The 22,066-nt window shown below is 46.9% G+C and overlaps 1 protein-coding gene across 2 annotated transcripts in view; it reads left to right on the top strand.

Moving 5' to 3' along the window:
* The window catches only part of LOC137540714 (opioid growth factor receptor-like), a 376,839-nt gene extending 358,206 nt beyond the window's left edge, over window positions 1-18,633 (top strand). For both annotated transcript variants that reach the window (XM_068261839.1, XM_068261838.1), the window contains one exon: window positions 17,553-18,633. In XM_068261839.1, the coding sequence (XP_068117940.1) occupies window positions 17,553-18,174 (622 nt within the window). In that variant the 3' untranslated portion in view covers window positions 18,175-18,633. The remainder of the gene's footprint in view (window positions 1-17,552) is intronic.
* Window positions 18,634-22,066: the final 3,433 nt, after the last annotated feature.

Raw genomic sequence — 22,066 nt, 5'->3', positions numbered from 1 at the left:
AATACATTCATTTTCAAGTACATACAGATCTTAATAAAATTACACTTCAAACTCCCCCCCCCCCACCACTTCCCCCCCCCCCAAAAAAAAAAATGGGGGGAAATTAATTTTAATTTATTACATAAGGGCTTGTAATTATGGCCAGAATAAAAAAAAACACAACAGAAAAATAACACTTATATTTCAAAATAATATACTGTCGCCATACATTGTGATAGGGACATAATTTAAACTGTTTAATAATCGGGACAACTTGGCAAATAAAACGTGTTTGTTTTATCCACAGGAGAATGTTTAATTTTAAAACTATAATGGTTGAAAACTGAGAAATAATGATTTTTTTTTCTTTTTTTTCTGTTGTTCTCATTAAAACGCATTTAGAATAAAAAAATTCTTAGCAAAATGTACTATCCACAGAAAGCCTAATTGGTGGCGAAAAAAACGAGGTATAGATGATTTTCTTGTGATAAGTAGTAATAAAGTTATTAGGGAATGAAAGGGAGGAGCACTGACAACTGAAAATTGCTCTGGTCCGTTAGGATAAAAACCCTTGGGGGTGAACTGGTTAAACAAGGTGTGTATGAGGATCTGCAGATATCATAGACTATGAATGCATTTTGCAGGAACTGATCTTTTGCAGGAACAGATCTTTTGCAGATACTGATCTGTTGAATGTGTACAGCATCTGTGTGTGCAGCATCTTGCAAAGATTTCTGTCTGATGGGGAGTTCAGCTCCATAGAATAGACTGTGTAGAGCAGGGGTGCCCAATGCGTCGATCGCGATCTACCGGTAGATCGCGAAGGACTGCTGGGTAGATTGCGGCCAGGTATTTAAAATAGTGCGCCGGACGCTGCTAGTGCAGCTCCGGCTACTATCTAATTGTGCTGCTCTGCTACGCTACGCAGAGCAGCACGTGACAGCCAGAGAAGGAGGAGAAGGGAGAGGAACAGCCAGTGAGAGCCTGAGGCCCCTCCCCTCCAGGATGCACAGCGTCAGCGAGAGGGATCAGCGGGGAAGTTAAAATGCTGGAGACGGCGTGTGCACGGGGCTCCAGATAGAGATGGGAAGTTCGGATCTTTTCAATGATTCGGATGATTCGAATCGGATCATGGAAAAGATCCGGATCTTTGATCCGAATCTCGGATCATTTTACTAGGGAAGCATTCGGGGGTGAAATGACTAGCAGGAGAGGACTTTCCCTGCAGTAGACAGAGAAGGAGAGGCCGGTGGACACACAGAGATGGACAGGGAGTGGACAGAGGAGGGACGAGCAGAGAGCAGAAATGTTTGTTTGCACACAATACCCACAAGCTGCAATCATACAATAGCTTTACATATAGTGCACCTATATGTTCATCTGTATACTTTAAATGCAAACCTCACACAGTGAAAGAAAGCATTCCCATTAGTGAAGTGCAGCTGTTTAGAGCAATGCAGGAGGATGATATTGCCCTGCAATCACAGTGCCTGCCCTGTCATTCTAGCCCAGCACTGTCTGCAAAGTTACTGAGCTGTGCTGCTTCTGAGCCAAAAGTTTCCCATTTGTTCACTCTGCACAACTATGGAACAGACAGCCTATAATGAGCAACACATTGCAGTCAGTACTGTGCTCTACACAAATCCTGGTATAATTTGCCTTCTTAAAACAGAAATCTGGCAGTGGCATGGATGTCCCCTCTCTCATGTACCTGTCCCTGTGCAAGGCTGCCTCCCCTCCAACAGAGCGATCCATCTCGCTCTGCTTTCAGGACCCCGCTGCCTGCTGAGAGGGGGCGTGCCGCTGCTGGCCCCGCCCCCTTTGCGATCCGAATCACTCATTTTGATGATTCGGATGATTCGACTCACAAAAATGATTCGGATCAAAGATCCGAATCTTTCATGATCCGGACAACTCTAGCTCCAGAAGGGGATGAAGGGAAACTAGGCAGGTCGTTAGGAGAAGCTGAGAGCTGCCTGCAGAGAAGGGTGAGAGAATCCACACACAGAAGTCTCACCCTGGTTGATAAAGGTCTGCAGCTGCTGGCTGATCACAGTGTAATTAGTTTACCAGCCAGCAGCACGCTGAGATGTGTGCACAAATGTTTTTGTAGGACTGCTATGATGTGTGATGAGTTAAAAATGGATCCTATCTGATAAGGATCTCTGACAACGTATTGTAAACAGCAGCATACCAGCTAGCATGGAATTGGAGGAATTCTACAGCTGCCCAATTATGCTGCGATGGGGGGGGGGGGGAGGGGGGTGGAGGAGATATGTTGGTAGATCTCTTGGGCTCGATAGTTTTGAAAGTAGCTCGCGAGCCGAAAAAGTGTGGGCACCCCTGGTGTAGAGTATGGCTCTCATACTACATGAAGGGTGGTAAGATTGGTCTGTGATCTTTCATTTTCCAAAGACTATGGTCTGATGTGTGTATGAGCCTTAAGAGACGCCCCCCCAACACCTTAATCTCTAGTTATCTGGCTTGCAGTCACTGCCATGTATCCCCATTTCTTATTTCTCTCTGCTTCAAACACAATAGGGTAATGATAGCTGAGTGAGTTGTGCGCTCCCTCCTACACTGCACCCTGAGGCTAGAGCCTCTTTCGCTTCTGCCTCGGCCATGTACAGGTCAGGATACCTGAAGTGATAACAAATATAATGTTTAGTTGCTGTAAAGCTCACAGGGCCATTACTTCTGTTTGATGTAAAAGCTTTGGTGAGCTGCAAAACAGTAAACAGACTTTTGTGGTTGCTGTTTAGAATGCAGTCCTAAAAGTGAAGCCCTTAAAGGACAGATCCAAGCTGAAAAAAAAAATCTATTTACCTGGGGCTTCCTCCAGCCCCCTTGCGGCTGTCCTGTGCCCTCGCTGCAGCTCCACTCCCAGTCAGGGGATTTTTTTTTAGTTACAGGTTTTCTTAAAGGGTAGGAACACACTAGGCAGAAACGCATATGTGTTTTCCACTATGTGCTATGGAAAACGCATATGTGATTCTGCCTGGTGTGTTCCTACCCTAAATGTAACAGGTGCTCTTTGTCAAGGTGCACTTAGCGGTCATGCATGCTGAGACACTTGGTTTTGGGCCTTGCAATATCTGATAATGCAAAGGTCCCTGCAAGTGCTTTAACCTCTTGAGGACCACAGTGCTAAACCCCCCCCCCCCCCCCCCCCCCCCCCAAAGACCAGGCCTTTTTTTACTAAAATGGCCACTGCAGCTTTAAGGCCTAGCTGCAAGGCCGCACAACACAGCACACAAGTGATCCCCCCCATTTTCCCCCCACCAACAGAGCTCTCTGTAGGTGGGGTCTGATCGCCCCCCAGATGTTTGTTTGTTTTTTTAAACAGATATTTATTTATTTTTGTAATAATTTTAACTATTTTTTTGTCATTTTCTGTTTCCCCTCCTCCCTCCCTCCCCGAGTCAGCCAATCATAGCGATCGGCTGTGATAGGCTTAAACACAAAATTCTGATTTGTTTGTGTTATGTACTGTAATTGATCGTAATTCCGAAAACGATCATAATTATGAAATCCCCCATAAATGTGAAATTTCGCTTAATTTCACAAAATCTTGATTACGGCCGTAATCGTAATTTTGTGAAATTCGTAATTAGGTCATTACGCTCATCACAAGTTGCAGTAGATGCCGACCTAGCATTTTAAAACTACACTGCATTTTAAACTATGAAACAGAGCAGAGCTAATGACTGTTTGAACTCCCCTGCAGTAAAATCTTATCTGAAATTATCTTTCACTGTTTCTTTGATCTATAAGTGCTTCAGAAAACAGCACTGTAGCCGACCCAACTTGGGTCGGAGAGCTCAGAGAAGCTCTTTTGCATAGATAACAAGTGAAGTTTCTTAACTCTTCCTGTACTGGAAACAATATGAGACTCTTTTCTTTGCTGCTAATGTTCTATTTCTTCACTGTACTACACATACAATTCAATGGCCTCAATTCTGGTAGAGTACAAAAATAACAGTTGAGAAAACACCGCATTCGTTATTTATTTATTTATTTTTTAATTCTGGTAGTTTCTTCCGCTTGTGAGTGACGTTTGGTAATTTACCAAGAGGGAGAAGCCATGCGGAAATCAGTTAAATAAATGCGGTATTTTCCTGTGAGTGGAACATGTTGCAGACAGACAGAGAGCGCAAGGCATAGGGTAATCGGCTTGGACAGGAGACCAAGATGGTGGAAGGAGGCGTGAAGAACTATTAATGCTTTTAACAAAGTTGCGTAAGTATAATTTTTTTTTTTTTAATGTTTAATCTCCCTCTCGATCCTGCCGCTGCATCTCATGCACTGCTTTCCAACCGACAGCAACTATTTACTGAAGGTAAAGCAGCTGAAAGTGCTCCATTTACCCCAACCCCCCTGTTTACACTCCTTCTTGACCTCTCTCCTGCCCCCACTCGATTCCCCTGTGCCGCTGGGAGATAAGCATCGGTAATACTACTCACCGAAATGGCTCTCTCCAGCGTTGATAGCGCACCTTCCTCCTGCTCTGTACAGCTCCGGGCTGCCTTTCACTCTACCGGGGACGCGGCTTGATGACGTCAGGAGCAGGAGGAGGGTGCGCTATCAACACTGGAGAGAGCCATGTCGCTGAGTAGTATTACCGATGCTTATCTCCCAGCGGCGCAGGGGAATCAGGACTGGGGGGGGTGGGGGAGGATCAGGAGGGAGAAATTGGGCGCAAGGGGGGTGGGAAACTTGGAGTGAGGAAGGCGGGGTTTAAAAAATATAAAAAAAAATTGTTGTTTTTTTTTTTTTTACCTATAATGAGGGCACTTGTTAACCCTATACCTACCTATAGCTGACCTACCTCTACTGTGGCACCTATAGCAGACCTACCTGTGGCACCTATAGCAGACCTACCTCTACTGTGGCACCTACAGCAGACCTACCTCTACTGTGGCACCTATAGCAGACCTACCTCTACTGTGGCACCTATAGCAGACCTACCTGTGGCACCTATAGCATACCTACCTCTACTGTGGCACCTATAGCAGACCTACCTCTACTGTGGCACCTATAGCTGACCTACCTCTACTGTGGCACCTATAGCATACCTACCTCTACTGTGGCACCTACAGCAGACCTACCTCTACTGTGGCACCTATAGCTGACCTACCTCTACTGTGGTACCTACAGCAGACCTACCTCTACTGTGGCACCTATAGCAGACCTACCTATACTATGGCACCTATAGCAGACCTACCTGTACTGTGGCACCTATAGCTGACCTACCTCTACTGTGGAACCTATAGCTGACCTACCTATACTGTGGCACCTATAGCTGAATAACCAATACTGGGACAACTCACTCTAACCTTAGCCCCTCACTCTCAACACTCAGGTCCAGTGCACACCAAAAACCTCTAACAGGTCCGCAAAATGCTAGAGGTTTTTGAAGCAGATTTTCAGAGCGATTCTAGACACCTGAGCGTTTTGCCGGCGATTTAGGCAAAACGCTCAAACGCTAGCGCTTTTCAAATCGCTAGGGTAATAAAAGTCTATGGGCCTGTTCTCATTTCCCAAAAACGCTAAATGCAAACGCGTAGCCTGCACCATTTTCAGGCGATTTCCCGGCAATCTCGTTTTAGTGCTATAGAAGCGCAAAGGCGATCGCTAAAAAATCGCCAGGTGTGAATAGTGATTTTTTTTTTTGCCGTTAACTGCCAAAAAAAACGCCAGAGCAAAACGCTAGCAAAATCGCTAGTGTTTTGCGATCAGCAAGTGTGAATGGGTCCTTAGAGAGGTTTTCTAAACATGCATAGCGTTTTTGGAGCGTTTTTGTGTAGCAGATGTCATATATTGTTACAATAAAGCTGTTACTGAACAGCTACTGTAACAAAAACGCCTGGAAATCTGCTTTGATCTAGCGTTTCTCAGAGTGGTTTTCCACTTTCCTATACTTTAATATTGAGGCAGAAATGCCTCAGAAATCTAAAAAATGCTGCAGCCCCCGAGCTTGCGTTTGGGGAAAAAAACGAACCGCTTCAGGCCCACACTCTCAGCACTCTCGCTCGGGATGATCAATGAGATACAATTTTTTTCCGAGTTGATGCAAATTGATGCAAACTTTTATGCAAATATATGCAGTTTGAAAATGGACCAATTTCAACCTGGGTTTAGGCTGCTTTCACATTAAGACGTTACAGGCGCACGTTAGTGCAGCCTGTAACGCAGCCCAACTCACAGCAATGAAAACTAAATGGGCTGTTCACAATGCCCACGTTGCGTTACATATTAACGCTGCACATTCAGATAAAGTGCAGCATACTGTGCGTTCTAAGCGGCTTTAGCCGCGTTAGACCGCTTGCCCATGCGCATTAATTAGCCACATGGCTAATTAATATTCACTGACATGCAGTGTTTTCTGCCTGGAGGGGCCGCTGTGTGCGCTGATTGGCTGGCGGGACCACGTGATGCAGAGTGGAACACTCCGCATCACATGGTCCCGCCAGCCAATCAGAGCCACGGAGACCACAGTCCGCACAAAGAGCTGCTTAACGCAGCTCACTCTGGCGTCCTCCGCAACACCACCAGGCGTTGCGTTAGGGGCACGTTATGCGATCATAACGTCCCCTAAAACGCAACGTCCTGGTGGAAAAGCAGCCTTAGGGCTGGAACCCACAAGAGCGGTTTTTTGAGCATTTTGGCAGCGCTGCGATACGCTAGCGTTTTGCCAAAACGGTCAGCTGATGTTAATGGATGGGGCAACTTCCACAGGAGCGTTTGCGTTTCCCAGAAACGCAAACGCAGGACCTGCAGCATTTTGGGAGCGTTAGCGCTTCAATGTAAAGTATTGAAACGCTAGCAGAAACGCTCAGCAAAACCTAAACTGAGCGGTTTTGCTAGCGTTTTGCGGTTCAGCACACTGTAACAAAATTAAAAATAATTCACAGGACCAATCAGGATAAAAACGCGAAACGCAAAACGCTACACAACCGCTGAGGAAAAAAATACACTGTTGCAAAACGCGACCGAAAACTCGCATGAATCCGCTTGCAAACCGCTCATGCAAAACGCTAGCGGTTGCGTTTTGCGTTTGCGGATTTCAGTGGGTTCCAGGCCTTAAGGTGGCCACACACCATACAATTTTTTAAATATCTGTTCAATTTAAGAATTGCAATCAATTTTTCTGACTGATTGTAACATTTCAAAAATATGACCAATGTACCACACACCTATGTTCAATTTTTCCCCCAATTATGATAAAAATGATTGGAAACTAACAAAATTGCTAGGGTGTGTATATTAATAAATTGACAATCCAACACTCACCATACAATCTTTAGAAAGATTGAAGAAAAATATCTGGCAGTCCGGATCGATAAAAAATAAGAAAACGGGAAATCCGATCGGATTTTTCAGTCGAATGAAAAAAAAAGCTTTCGATTTTTTCGGGAGATACGATCTTTTTTATCGAATTACTGTAAAATCGGATCATTTTATTGTATCGTGTGTGGCCACCTTTAAACTGATTGGTCCATTTTCAAGCTGCATATATGAGCATAAAAGTTTGCATAAACTTAAATCATCCCTTAAAAATTTGCATCTCGTTGATCATCCCTAACACTCACCCTAACCTCAGGACCTCACTCTCTAATTTTCATCTATGACTTCTTACAGAAATGAGGATAGGATACCGCACACATTACCTCATAATTTACTGCATGAGGTAATGCATGACTAAAATTTACCGCATAAGGTAAAACATGACTAAAACCTACCAGAATTCTTAAATGTCATTACCTCATGAGGTAAATTACCGTACATGAGGTAATTTGTTTGATAACCCTACCAGAATTGAGCCCATTATTATCTCATATGTTTATTTACACTTCAGATTCCTTTTAAATAAAACATTAGTAAGGCCCAGTGCACACCGAGCGGATCTTGATGGGATCCGCCGGCCGCATCCGCCTGTAAAGCCGCTCGGGTAATTTATTTCAATGGGCTGGTGCACACCGGCGGTTTGAGGTTTTTAGCAAACCGCAAACGTGCCTCTTGCTGCACGTTTGCGGCTTGCTGAAAACCTCAAACCGCGGGTGTGCACCAGCCCATTGAAATACATTAGCCACGCGGATGCTCAGGCGGATGCGGCCAGCGGATCGCATGCAAATCCGCCCGGTGTGCACTGGGACTAATCTGTCATCCACACCCAAAACAGCTAGCGTTTTGTGGATCTGCTAGCGGTTTTGGTGTGCACCGGGCCTTACACATAACTGAGTTTTATACTGGACACTCCTCCAGACCAGCTGTTTGGAATCCTCCTCACGCTTCTATTCATGCAAGAGCGTGACTGTACTGCACCTGTGCGAGTACAGCAGCGCCTGCACACTAAGCCGAAGCTGCTTTATGTGCAGACACATGATAGTGCATAGCTTAGCAAAGTGCAAAAGAATTATCCCCCCCCCCCCCTTATCACTAAGTAACATAAACACGGACTGCTTCTTGACGTTGGATTATATTTTATTAAGGCCAAAGCAGCCCTTCTTTCTTGTTAACATAAATATGCCGTATAAACTATGACTCTTATTGTATAACAATAACTATAAAAAACAAGTTAGGGCAAGAGCTCCGGGAAGACCATATTGGCATGCAGCCTGCAATCTGCCGGCCCCCGCCGCGTAAACCGGCTCAGGGACGGCTGCATGCCTTATCACCATTTTCTTAGAAGCCACCCTTCGTTACCTTCAAACCGAGATGGGAGGAACTTTAATTGCCCCCACCATCCTAAATTGTAACCATTTTCCGGAGCCCTACACCCTGCCAGCTGCAATGACAACCACCACCACCAGATACTTGTAACCAAATCGCTCATAACCAATAAATTAGGGAGGGTGGGTGGGAAACGCGTCCTATCTCCTCTATGTCCCCGTGCGTCTGGCCTCTCTCCGCCGACGTCACTTCCTCTTCCGCTCCGCCCCTTCCATCCCCGCCATTGTACAAGCTCCCGGCCACCTGGAAACTCCTCCCCCGTAACCCTTAACCCCCCACACTCCAAGCTAGCTCCTATCATGGGGGCCCTACACTCCACCGCTACGCTTGGTCGCTACAGGCCATGCTTGATAGTGCATAGCTTAGCAAAGTGCAAAAGAATTATCCCCCCCCCCCCCTTATCACTAAGTAACATAAACACGGACTGCTTCTTGACGTTGGATTATATTTTATTAAGGCCAAAGCAGCCCTTCTTTCTTGTTAACATAAATATGCCGTATAAACTATGACTCTTATTGTATAACAATAACTATAAAAAACAAGTTAGGGCAAGAGCTCCGGGAAGACCATATTGGCATGCAGCCTGCAATCTGCCGGCCCCCGCCGCGTAAACCGGCTCAGGGACGGCTGCATGCCTTATCACCATTTTCTTAGAAGCCACCCTTCGTTACCTTCAAACCGAGATGGGAGGAACTTTAATTGCCCCCACCATCCTAAATTGTAACCATTTTCCGGAGCCCTACACCCTGCCAACCACGCGGGCGTGAAACCTTACGCCCGAGAGGCCCAAATCTGTAGGGCCCTCTGAATCCCATCACTCAAGGCCAGGGTCCATAGATCAGTCCCGATGTCATTGAGGTGAACCCCATCCCTATTCAAAAAGGACCCGGTGTCTGACTCCAAATCCAAGTGGCGAACTGCCACCCCCCCGTTGTTAATAACGAAACGAGAGATTTCCCTGTTAAGTTTTTTCCTGGCCCTGTTGACGCGATCAACGGACCTGGCTAACCTCCAACAATTTCTGGCTATGACCTCAGACCAAACTATCACCGTGGCCGGGAACTCGGACCTGATCGTCATGAAATCACCCTTAATTTCCCTGATGATTTGCCTCGTAGTGCGAGAGGCCAAATCGTTGCCCCCCGCATGAAGGACTAATACATCCGGTGCTTGATCCCAGCTCACGAACTGTCGAAACTCCGGGAGCACTCTGGGCCACATCATTCCCGGCACACCAATCCACCTGATACGGGCCTGGGATCTGGGGAAGCCCAACTGTCTCCCTTCCGGTCGTTCTCGTGCTCTCCTGGCACCTCGTGCCACGTACGAATGTCCTACAATCCAAACGAGAAGCGGGGGGCCATCTGTAAAAGAAACCAAGAAAGGACACGAAAACCAAAAACGACCGTCACTGACAACAAACATACTTAAACTAGGTGGGGCCGAACGTATGAACGAAATCTGGCCGACTCCCACCGTCCGATCCTTTTTATCATACCTTCATCTAAGCCCCATCGGGCCGCCTCCGTCGCAGCTCCTATGCGGAAGGAGTGCGACGCATACTCTAGCGGGGGGACCCCCACCCTCTTCAGACCTTTCCGCAGTACTGCTACAAATTGAAATTTAGTCAGGGGGGCCCCATCCAAATGACACAAAAATGATGGGCAAGGACTTGGGCGCACGCCCGCAAATTGTGCCAGTGCTCTTACCGGGCAAATGGAGGAGCCTGTTATACGCTGCAAAGTGATAACCCTCCCCTTCCCTACCTGGTCGGTTTTTGACCGGCGCAGAAAAATCTCCACCGATTTTTCTAACACCACGACCTCTCTTTCCAATATCCCAGATGCTGTCACTTTGTTGGGACTAACTAGTTCACTAATGCGAAAGGCCCCAAAGAAGGCCAGCACGAAAGCTGCTTTAAATAATGCCGCTTCAAATTCTGAACTGCAGATTCCTGGTAATACCAGAACAAGAGCGTTGAGGAGTTCAAATGTGATGGGGCGACGAGCGTCCCTCCTAACCGGGTTGTTCCTAAAGCCCCGCAACGCAAGCTTAACTCTGAAGTCCTTTGTAATGTCAACTTCCCCCCTTATTTTAAACAAAAACGCCAGCGCGGTCATCTTCTTGGCCATAGCCGAGGGTGATACCCCCGCCGCGCCATTTTCTACCATAAAGTGAAGAAGCTGACACAACTTGTCTGCCCCTGGTGATGCCCAGCCCTCCTGAGCCGACAGCTTGTCCCACTGGTCCCATACTGATGAATAAGATGACCAAGTTCCATCTGCCAAGGCCTGCGACATCCACTCCTCTATCTTGCAAAGGGGACCTCCCATAATTCCTGTGGGCAACGAATTCCGGATTGCGCTGCTCCAGGGACGAGACTCCTGAACCGTTGCCACTGAAATCGAGAAAGCGCATCTGCTACGTCATTCTCGGTTCCAGGCAGGTGCGCCGCATGTATAAACATATTTTGCCGTAAGCATAGCAAAACCAAATGTCGCAACAGCCGGATGACTGGTGGGGAAGATGCTGACACCTGATTGATAGCCATGACAACCCCCAAATTGTCGCAGTTGAATTTTATTCGCTTGTTAGCCAAGCGGGGACCCCAAATCAAAACCGACACCACTATCGGGAACAATTCAAGGAGTAACAGGTTCCGCGTGAACCCGGCCTGCTTCCAATCCTCAGGCCATTCCGCTGCACTCCAATCGCCTGCAAAAAACGCCCCGTACCCGTGGGCACCTGATGCGTCAGTAAAGAGTTCCAGATCATGATTCTGGATGCTCTCATCCAACCATACCGACCGACCGTTAAAATCGGAAAGGAAGACCTGCCACATACGCAGGTCATCCTTGTGTTCCCCTCGAAGACGCACCCGATGGTGTGGGGAAGAAACCCCAGCGGTTGCCAAGGCTAACTTTCTACAGAGGATACGGCCCATCGGGATAATCCTGCAGGCAAAATTGAGTTTCCCAAGCAATGACTGCAGCATGCGCAGCGAGATCTTTTTTTGAGACAACGCTACTGCAATGACTTCTTGTAGATCATCAATTTTGTCTGGTGGCAACCGGCATTCCATTGCTATGGAATCTATTGTAATGCCTAAAAATTTGATTTCAGTCTGGGGTCCCTCCGTTTTTTCCTCCGCTAGAGGAATCCCAAAGCTTGCGCAAATCTGACGCATAGTCGCTAACAGGTACTTGCACGTGGGAGGTCTCCCTTGCCCATAAACAGGAAGTCGTCCAGGTAGTGTATGACTGAACTACACCCGGACTCCTCCCTCACCACCCATTCTATAAATGAGCTAAATTTTTCAAAATAGGAGCAGGAGATGGAACAGCCCATGGGCAAGCAGCAATCTACATAATAATTGTTATTCCAAAAACAACCCAAAAGGTGGAAACTGTCTTTATGAACTGGAAGCAAGCGGAAGGCTGACTCCACATCGGTCTTAGCCAGTAGGGCGCCTTGGCCCAGGCGCCTAACCCACCCCACCGCCACGTCAAATGGCGTGTAGGCTACTGCCGAATCCCCCGGGTCGATACCATCATTAACGGACCTGCCCTTGGGATGAGACAAGTGGTGGATGAGGCGAAATGAGCCAGGCTCCCTCTTTGGCACAATACCGAGCGGGGAAACTATCAAGTCTTCCAGCGGAGGAGAAACGAATGGCCCGGCCATCCGGCCGAGCCTCACTTCCTTGTCTAATTTTGTAGACACAACATCTGGATGGGCGGTCGCTGATTGTAAATTTCGAAAGGGCGGGGAGGGTCGGAAGGCCCCTGAACTGGGAATCTGGAAGCCCTCTGTAAACCCCTTACGTAAAAATTTTGCCGCCTCAGTATCAGGGTACCTATTTAGGTGCCGCTCCATCCTTTCCAGCATCACCGGAGTCTTCCCTCTTACCGGGAGGCTCTCCACTCCTGCTCTTATTCTGCTTATAGCAACGGGACCCTGAATGTCCACCACCGCAGTGGGCACATTCGTGCTTAAAACGGCAGGAACTGCCGAATTTACAGGTGCTGTCATTAAATTTCCAGCAGACCCCTGGGCGTTTATGGGCCAGCTGCCCCGAACCACTGTAGTTGCTGGCCCCCCCTTGAAAGGACTGGGATCCCTTACTGGCCGGGATCATAAGTTTCATCCAGAGGATAACATCCTTATGATCCCAGCGAATCTCCGGGCGTACAGCTTTCCGTTGTCGAAACTCCTCATCATAGCGGAGCCAAGAATTGCCTCCGTATGATCTATGAGCTTCTGCTATGCTGTCCTGATAGCCAAACAACGCCGAACAACATTCGGGTTGTTTTTCCCCTATTACACTTGCCAAAATGGCGAACGCTTGCGACCAATTCTGGTGGGTGCGCGGAATAAGCCTGTATCGCCTGCGCTCCTCATCTTCCTTCCTGTTCTCATCAGGTTTTCCCCCATCGAGGTTAAATTTGGAAAGCTGCAATAAGGAAAAAATTTCTACATATTCACCCCTCCAAATTTTTTCTTTCACCTCTTTCTTTAAGTGCGTACCCAGTGAGGCTTCGAGGCAGAGGTACAGCTCGCTCTTTGCCGAGTCCGACAACCTCACTGACTCCACTTCACTGCCGCCCGCCACAGCGGGTCCCCCCGGTGGCGGATTAGCCACTGCAACTGAAACCGGTCCTGCTACCGGGGGCAAAGGTGCCCCCGATTGCGCGGGAAGCATTGCACTGGGCCCTGTTGACGGGGCTATGCCCGCCGGAGTTACCCAGGCCGTTGTGGGGGATGCTGAATTGCTGGCTCCCCCCCCTTGAAGCGCATCCCTAATTCCCAACAACAATGTATTTACAAGCGACAGTGCCGGCGTCATGGAACTGTCGCCCTGAGGGGCCGCTACCAACCCACTCGGTGGAGTTGGTATCGACCCACTAAAAACCCCAACATTGCGATTAACTGGAAGGGAATAAGTAAGACTTGTCTCACCTGGCTGCACCGGACGTCCGTCCCGACCAGCCGAAGCCCTGGATCGACTTGGATCCCCCCTGTCGACATCTTCCTCCGATTGGGATGAAGCCTCCTCGTTTGGTGATTCCGTGCCACGTCCCGAATGACTGGCAGAACTGGGAGTAACCACGCCACTGTGCCTGCTTGAAGATCTGCTGCTAGACGGTGGTGTCTGGCCCCGCACGCTCTGGTTGCGCGAGCCGCTGCTCCCTCGGCTGCCTGATCTGCTGTCCTGGGGGCTGGCTCTAGGCGTTTTTTGGGCCGACTTGCCTCCTTTTCCCTTGTTCTTTGCCTTCTGCGTGGTGCGTCTGGCCTGCGCCTGGCTAGGCCCGGCTGCGTCCGCATGGACCGCAGCCTGTCCGGGTGGATCCTGGGGCCTGTGCTGGTTGGCAGCCCGTGATGCTTGTGCCGCGTTGCTGGGGGCCGCTGGCGCGGGCTGAGGAGGTTCCCCCGCTGCCCCCCCATGTGGCACTAGGTGTGCGGACCCGCCTGATGTCCCTGGCCTCTCTGCCCCTTCCTGTCTGGCTGCCGCTTTGTGGGCCTGACCCTTCCCCTGCTTGGGTGGCCGCTTGGAAGAGGGAGCTGGAGGTGTCTGTATGGGGCTCCCTGCCCGCCTGTTGGTACGCGGTGACGCGGCAGGGCTCAGCCTATCTGGTGGTCGGGTCGCGCGGGAGCTGCTGCGTGGTGCTGGTCCGCCCACTGCCATTGCGGACATCTGTATGGCTACCCACTGCGGCCCCCGAGCCTCTGCCTCGCTCCTTACCCGCTGTATCAGCTCCTCTATCGGGTCCGCCATGACGCACTTTTCCGCAGGAGAGAGGTGGAAACGCGTCCTATCTCCTCTATGTCCCCGTGCGTCTGGCCTCTCTCCGCCGACGTCACTTCCTCTTCCGCTCCGCCCCTTCCATCCCCGCCATTGTACAAGCTCCCGGCCACCTGGAAACTCCTCCCCCGTAACCCTTAACCCCCCACACTCCAAGCTAGCTCCTATCATGGGGGCCCTACACTCCACCGCTACGCTTGGTCGCTACAGGCCATGCTGACTGTGGCTCGTACGCGCCAGGGAGCGCGGCCACGCCAACATATACAGCAAGTTCTTGAGGGATGTATTCCAGGGGGTCTGTGCGAAGCAATGTTGGGGGGCCAAGAGGACGTAGGAAACCTCTGCAGGATCCTTAGGTAAGTATCTCTTTTTTTGTATATACTGTAGATGTACACTTTAAATGGAAATTCTTACTGCGTGCCCTTGCAAAACTGCTAATTACTTTCATATCTTTCTACTTCTTCATTCAGTTGAAAACATATTTTATTGGAATGGAATAGTCCTTTACTTTTTTATTGTATGAAAACCACAAGCTGTAAAGGTGGCCACACACAATACAATAAAATGATCAGATTTTACAGCAATTCAATAATCATGATCGGATCTAGGGATGATCATAATCTGCTAATTGTGCTTACGTGAAATTACGCATACATTTCCGCAATTACGCATATACATAATTCCATATTCGTAATTCAATTGACTTTGTATACTCATTCGTAATTACGCATGAATTTACAAGTAATTTACGCTTAATTTTGTGCCGACTTTGGCAGTGAATAGCAAAACCCCCACACATGCTATTGCTACCAAAAGAATAAGAATAGTGGGTGCAAGTAAAAAAAAAAAAATTTTTAAAAGACCTTTTCGTTTTTGAGAAAATCTATTTTAACCACTTAAGCTCTCAGTCGTTTTCACTTTCACTTTATGCATCCGAGCAATGTTCACCTCCCATTCATTAGCCTATAACTTTATCACTGCTTATCACAATGAACTGATCTATATCTTGTTTTTTCCGCCACCAATTAGGCTTTCTTTGGGTGGTACATTTTGCTAAGAGCTACCTTACTGTAAATGCATTTTAAAGGAAAGGTTCAGGGAGCATGCGCAGTAGAGCCCGGAGGACGTCCAATGACGTCAGAGCGGCGGCGTGGGACGCAGAAGTTCCGAGCCTTGGAGCGCAGAAGAGCCCGACCTGGCAGCCGGCCTGGCCAGGTCGGGCGCGCCACCGGAGACCACCGGGAGCCTGCGGAGCGGCGGCGAGGGCACCTCCTGCCTGCCACGGACTGGAGGAAGCCCCAGGTAAGTGGAAATTGATTTTGATTTTTTACCCACCCTCCCTGAACCTTCCCTTTAACAGTAAGAATAAGAAAAAAAAAGAAAAAATTCATTATTTGTCAGTTTTCGGCCATTATAGTTTGAAAATAAAACATGCCTCCATAATTAAAACCCACGTATTGTAATTGCCCATTTGTCATGGTTATTTCACCGTTTAAATTATGTCCCTATCACAATGTATGGCGACAATATTTTATTTGGAAATAAAAGTGCATTTTTTCCGTTTTGCATTCATCACTATTTACAAGCTTATAAAAAAATAGAGAGAAATATTTCATCTTTACATAGATATTTAAAAAGTTTAGACCCTTAGGTAAATATTTATGTGGTTTTTTTTTGTTTTTTTTATAGTATTTTTTTTTTTTTTTTTTTATTAAACATTTTATGTGGGCATTTTTGGGAGGGTGGGATATAAAAGTGTTTTATTTGGGGAAATATTTGTGTATTGTAATGTTTTTTTTACTTTTACTTGTAGTTTTACTTTTTGGCCACAAGATGGCAATCTTGAGTTTGTTTACATGACGTCACTCTAAGCGTACAATGTACGCTTAGAGGGACATAGCTTCAAAAAAAGCGAAGCTTCCGAGAGAAGCTGTCGCTTTTTCAGCGGGGGAGAGGAATCAGTGATCGGGCTCCATAGCCCGATACATTGATTCCGTGGCTACCGAATCCGCGGCCGGGAGTGCACCTGTCCTCCTTGACGCTTTTATACGTCAAGGAGGACAAAGTGGTTAAATATGCAAATAAAAATGGTTTTTAAACCCAGAAAAATGACAGTTTAAAAATTATTATTTTTTTGTATTTTTAAAGTCGATTTTCTCGAAAACTACATAGTTGTTTTTTTAACAATTCTTTTTGTAAATTGTATCCACTATTCTTTTTAACATATGGTAGCAATAGCATGTATAGCAGCCTTGCTATTCACTGCCAAAGTCGGCATGAAATTACGCATAAATTCATGCGTAATTACGATTAGGAACAATAAACTACAAAATTAATTACACTACTCCCCCGAAATTTTTCATTACGATTACGATGCGTAATTGGATATTATAAGGCGTAATTACGCATGAGCGTAATTTCTGCTCATCACTAATCAGATCTCCCAAAAAAATCAAAAGCTTTTTTTTCATCCGACTGAAAAATCCGATCGGATTTCCTGTAATTTTGATTTTTATTGATCCGGAATGCTGGGAAGATTGTATGGTGTGTGTTAGTTTGTCAATTTATTAATATACTCACCCTAGCAATTTTCTCAGAGTTTTCAATCATTTTTATCATAATTGGGGAATAATTTAACATGTGTGTGGTGCATTGGTCATATTTTTGAAATGTTACAATCAGTCAGAAAAAAAACAAATATTTAAAAAATTGTATGGTGTGTACCTAGCATAAGATAGAGTTCCTATCTAGGGCTTGATATACAAAAGAGTGCTAACTGTTAGCACGGCCGTTTTCGCGCAAATTTTCGCATTGCGCGCGATCGTTCGCGTTAAACGATAACGGTTTAGCGCGCAAACGATATCGATTTCGCTGTAAAATTTGCGTTTTTGCGCGAAAACGTTATCGTTTCACGCGAAAATTCGCGATTGCGCGCAATGCGAAAATTCGCGTGACAACGGCTGTGCTAACAGTTAGCACTCTTTTGTGAATCAAGCCCCTAATGTACAATATTTATCTCCTGCCTTTTTTTCCATAGTTACTCACATAACTGGCTTCGGATCTCAAGAATTCTGAAGTGTTTGGGGGATTTGGGCTATGAGCACTACCAGGCCCCTCTGGTCAGATTTTTGTTGGAGGAAATTCTGTGTAAGAACAATCTGCAGAATGTGAAAAGAAGTGCCTTAGACTATTTCATGTTCACCGTGAAAAACAAGAAAGAGCGACAAAAACTGGTGCATTTTGCTTGGATGAACTATAAATCTCAAGAAGAGTTTGTCTGGGGACCCTTGGAGAAACTGCGAAGTTTCCAAGGAGGTGATGGTGACTACATGAAAGATCAAGGAAAGGACAACAAAGACCATGTGCAACAGAGAGAGGCTGAAAGTGAAGATGAAATGTATGATATGAAAGAACCCGGAAGGGAAGACAGTAATTATTATAATCATTTCATAGGGGAACAGAGAAGGGAGGAGAGTGAGGAAGAGGATAGTGATGATATGAAAGAACCTGGAGGTTATGGAGTTGAAGAAGATGATATGAAAGAACCTGGAGGTTATGAAGTTCAAGAAGACGTGAAAGAACCTGAGTGTGGAGATGTAGAAGATGCCACCAAATGTATGGAACAAATCTGTATAGAAAAAAGAGATGTGAACCTATGAACAAAACCAAATATGTGTGCAGTGAAATCATGAACAAACTTGGAGGACAGATACAAAAGTTGACCATAAAACTACTGTAGAAGCAGGGGGAAAGCAAGTGAACAACACTATGAAGACTTGAAGCACTCAAGTGTGAGATCTTCCACCTCCATTCTTCAGATCTTCCATCTACATATGTTCAGCATATGTATCTTCTTGGGGGAAGAAGAAGCCTCTATCTGTTTTGTTAAGCGGAGTCAAATTTTGAAGTTTAAAGAAGCACATCAAAACTGAAACATCAATTGCAAGTAGGCATAATATACCATTTCTGAACTCTAGCCAAGAATTCAACTTCTGTATTTACATCTCTGAAATCAAACTTTATACAATTTATAGAGCTATGGTGAAGGTCCTGCATATCCAGAAGCTTGAGGTCTCTGCGTAGACCCGGATAATAGTGGTACTTGAGTGTAATAAAAGCTAACGTTTGTATCTTTTTCTTGTCTCATATGCTAAAAAAGAAAGAAATGTTATAATAGTGAAGTATACCTCCCAACTTTTTGACATGAGAAAGAGGGACACTTAAGTCATGCCCCTGCCACACCCCTGATCACGCCCCCATCACACTCCAAGTCACACATACCATACAGATTTCATAAGAAAGATATGTTGTTTTATAATTCAATCTACATTGGTCCTTTCTATCCTGGTTCATTTTCCTTCATAGTAACATTTTTAGATTAGTAATATAACAATTTAAAGGATGGGAATAAAGTTTAGAGTCAATCAAACACATTTTTAGTAGAGAAATATATATATTTACATGGAAAGAGGAACAAAGTCCTGAAAGAGGGACGAAAGAGGAGGAAAGAGGGGCAGAGGGACAGGGCTCCCAAAGAGGGACTGTCCCTCCGAAAGAGGGACAGTTGGGAGCTATGGTAAAGAGGCACACAGGTAGTAATACAATTAGATTAAAAACAGGATAAAATGAGAAAAAGGAGAGGTGGCTTACCTCAGTGAGGTTGCTGTACACCCCCCATCCCACCAAGTCTGGAGGGGACCCCCCTTTCTGGTATCACACGGTAGACACCACTGTGACCCCCAGTTTCTGACCCCAGAGACCAAACACATCCAGTCCTGCTGGGACACCCCCTGAGAGGAGTTGGGTTTATTTATTGCCTCCATCTGCCTCAAGTACGCCTCCTGCAACCCACCTTTGTGAGTAGCCCTTTCTGAGTCTACCACTATTATCCATTAACTATTAAAGAGCTGCACAATTTGGGCTCCCCTGTCCCTGTGTCTTTTTCCTTAGGGAGTCAAGACACCCCCACCTTTCTATATCTCAGAAAGAAGGATGAGGAGGCAAAGAGGACAGGTACAAGGCAGTAAGGAATACTGCTAGAGTAAGTACCTTCCAGCAGCCTGATACTCACCCGCAGGGAGGAGTCAGGCTGGGAGAGGGAAGGACCAGAGCGTGAGTGACACCAATGGAGGATGTCACTGACTGGTCTGTGAACTATCTCTTAACTGGGGAGATAGCTCTCAAGGTCGGACAAGCCAGGTCAGCAACACACGGACATACACAGTACAAAGACAGGAGGCTGATTTGGTAATCCTAAGGCAAGCAGGGTTTGGCAACAGAGTATCAGATATAGCGAAGTACCAAATCAGTGAACAGAAGAGTGGTCAGGAAAGCAGAAAGTCATAACAGATAATAATGCCAGTCTTGGGTGTGAGCTCCGTGATCATCAACACCCTGGAAGTAGTCTGAAGTATAACAGAATGGTAACACAATTCCCTAATCTTGGGTGTGAGGTCCTTGATCATCAACACCCTGGAACTAGTCTGAGGTATAACAGAATGATAACACAAGTCACTAATCTTGGGTGTGAGGTCCTTGATCATCAACACCCTGGAACTAGTCTGAGTTATAACAGAATGATAACACAAGTCCCTAATCTTGGGTGTGAGGTCCTTGATCATCAACACCCAGGATCTAATCTGAAGTATAACAGAATGATAACACAGATTCTGACAATAAGGTCTGAGTGCTTCCAAGTAGTGATCGCAACGGCAGACAACCAGCGAATGACCAGCACCCAGTATATATAGCCCAGCTCTCCAGCGCCTCCCCTAAGTGCTGGACCAATGGGAACTGGTACAATCGTCAGCTGACCGACTTGATCAGCTGACTCCCTTCTGGCTGTCATAAAAGTTCTGCCTCTCAATGCGCGCGCGCATCCTTCTGAACCTGTGTGGACTATCAATCCCAGCCACACCAGACATGTCTTGCGAACCACCGCCGCGCCGGACGCAGAGCCAGCCGCACCGCTATCAAGGCATGCGGCGGTTTCTCCATGTTCAGCCATAGTGACAAATGTAGGCCTACGCGTGCACACCGCCGCGTGGGACGCGGAATCAGCCGCCTTGTTCTGAGCGCACACGGCGGCTTTTCCGTGTTTTCTCACAGTACCCCCCGCCCCCCTGAGGAGTGGACTCCGGGCAGCTCCTACCTGGTTTCTCAGGATATAGGGCGTGGAACTCCCTCTTCAATTCATCCGCATGCATGCGGCACTCAAGTACCCATGTTCTTTCCTCAATGCCATAACCCTTCCAGTGAACCAAATACTGTACTGAGTTCTGTACAATACGTGAGTCTAAAATCTTTTCCACTTCATACTCAGGTTGGTCGTCCACCATCACAGGGGGAGGAGGAGTGGAATCCACCTGCACTGCTGGCTTAAGCAGGGATACATGGAATGATCTCACACCCCGCATACTGGCAGGAAGATCAATGGCATAAGTAGCATTGTTGATTTTCCTGGTTACAGGGAAAGGACCCACGAATCTGGGTCCTAGCTTGGGTGAAGGCGGTTTTAGGGCCAAATGACGAGTGGACACCCAGACCAAATCTCCTGGCCGAAACTTCCACTCTATGGAACGTTTCTTGTCAGCTTGTCCTTTCTGACTCTGAAAAGCCTTCTCTAGATTCTTTTTCACCATTCCCCAAATGTTTTTAAATGACTTTTGCCAAGCCTCCAGAGCTGGAAACGGAGTAGAGGCCACTGGCAATGGGGAGAACCTGGGCAACCTTCCTGTTACCACCTGGAATGGAGAGAATCCAGAAGAAGAGCTTTTCAAATTATTGTGTGCAAATTCTGCAAACGGCAAGAACTTGACCCAATCAGTCTGTGCATCCGCCACATAACACCTTAAAAACTGTTCCAGAGATTGATTAATTCTCTCGGTCTGACCATTGGTCTGTGGGTGGTAGCCCAACGAAAACGACAGTTCCATGCCCAACTGATGACAGAATGCCCTCCAAAATTTAGAAACAAATTGGACTCCCTGATCAGACACTATATTTTCTGGAATACCGTGTAGCCGGAAGATATGCAGGACAAAAAGATCGGCCAAGTCCTGGGCCGAGGGGAGTCCTTTCAGGGGCACGAAATGGGCCATTTTGCTGAATCTGTCGACTACCACCCAAATGACCGACATGCCCTCAGACTTCGGGAGTTCGCAAAATCCATGAAAAAATGGGTCCAGGGTTCACTCGGGGTGGGTAAAGGCTGCAATGTTGTCACAGGTGCCTGACGGGAGAGTTTACTTCTTGCACATACTGCACATTCTCTCACATACTCCTTGCAGTCAGTTGCCAATGAAGGCCACCATGCACGCCTAGCAACAAGATCCTGTGTTCTGGTGGCACCAGGATGTCCAGCATTCTTGTGGGAGTGGAACATTTGCAAAATCTGGAGGCGGAATGGCAACGGTACAAACATGACCCCTTCAGGCTTTCCCTCAGGGACGTCCTGTTGGAAAGAACTTAAAGTTTCGGTCCAGTTCCTCCAGGTCTCTGTGGCTGCCAACACCACTTTCTGTGGGAGAATAGTCTCTGGGTCTGAGGGTT

Source organism: Hyperolius riggenbachi, chromosome 12, assembly GCF_040937935.1.
Source record: "Hyperolius riggenbachi isolate aHypRig1 chromosome 12, aHypRig1.pri, whole genome shotgun sequence".
NCBI classification, from domain to species: domain Eukaryota; kingdom Metazoa; phylum Chordata; class Amphibia; order Anura; family Hyperoliidae; genus Hyperolius; species Hyperolius riggenbachi.
Note: the sequence above shows the minus strand (reverse complement) of the source record. Positions and strands in the feature narration are given on the sequence as shown.